General features: G+C 35.2%; 1 protein-coding gene across 1 annotated transcript; it reads right to left on the bottom strand.

Annotated features, from left to right (window-relative positions):
• Window positions 1-8: 8 nt before the first annotated feature.
• LOC117110089 (guanosine-3',5'-bis(diphosphate) 3'-pyrophosphohydrolase MESH1-like) lies at window positions 9-620 on the bottom strand (the record flags this gene model as incomplete). Its single annotated transcript, XM_033252675.1, has 1 exon — window positions 9-620. A coding segment is annotated over one exon (393 nt), but the record flags the coding sequence as incomplete, so codon positions are not given.
• Between the last annotated feature and the right edge of the window lie 94 nt (window positions 621-714).

The following is a 714-nucleotide window of genomic DNA, read 5'->3' as shown; positions in this document are numbered from 1 at the left end:
GAGTACGTTTTCAATTGTAAGTTTTGCTTTGTTCGTAACAGTTAAACTTTGTCTTGTAAGAGAAAAATAAATTTAATGAAATTTAAAAACAAATGATCAATTAATTGATATTCATGTTTGTGAATATATAAATTATCAATTGACTGATATTAATTACAGAACAAGCGATTTAATACTTGATCGATTGATATCTAATGCTAATCAGTTGATGAAAAATTATCATGTCATCATACACTTTCTATACAACTGTCTTTAAGGACGCCTCTTTTTGTCAACAGTTTATCTAGCTCATCTTCTAGTTGTTTATTTGTTCCACGCAGACCGTCAACGACTCTGCCCGCCCAGAGGAAATAATCGTCGACCCGTTCTCGAGTCCAGCCTTTTGGGGTTGACCTCTCCAGATCGCGTAGATTATAGAGTTTATCGGCTAGTTTCACTAGCTTCGCTTTCATGCTCTTCTTTGGAGCATTTTCGATTTGTAATCTTTTGCGCTCCATTTTCGGAAGTGACTTATCATCTGTTACCTCGGCAACGATCGACTTGACTTCTGTACCGAAGGCAGCTTCAATTTCTTCAAACGTTGTATCCGTATCTTCAACTGTATCATGAAGAAGAGCAGCCTATCAAAAAAAAAAAAAAAAAAAAGAGTACGGTAGTATATCACCGCGTAGCCTATAACGGATAAAACCTAGAATGTTATTATAAATCTTTTTT

Source organism: Anneissia japonica, unplaced genomic scaffold (genome assembly GCF_011630105.1).
Source record: "Anneissia japonica isolate Jap-2015-1 unplaced genomic scaffold, ASM1163010v1 scaffold103456_len714_cov69, whole genome shotgun sequence".
NCBI classification, from domain to species: domain Eukaryota; kingdom Metazoa; phylum Echinodermata; class Crinoidea; order Comatulida; family Comatulidae; genus Anneissia; species Anneissia japonica.
Note: the sequence above shows the minus strand (reverse complement) of the source record. Positions and strands in the feature narration are given on the sequence as shown.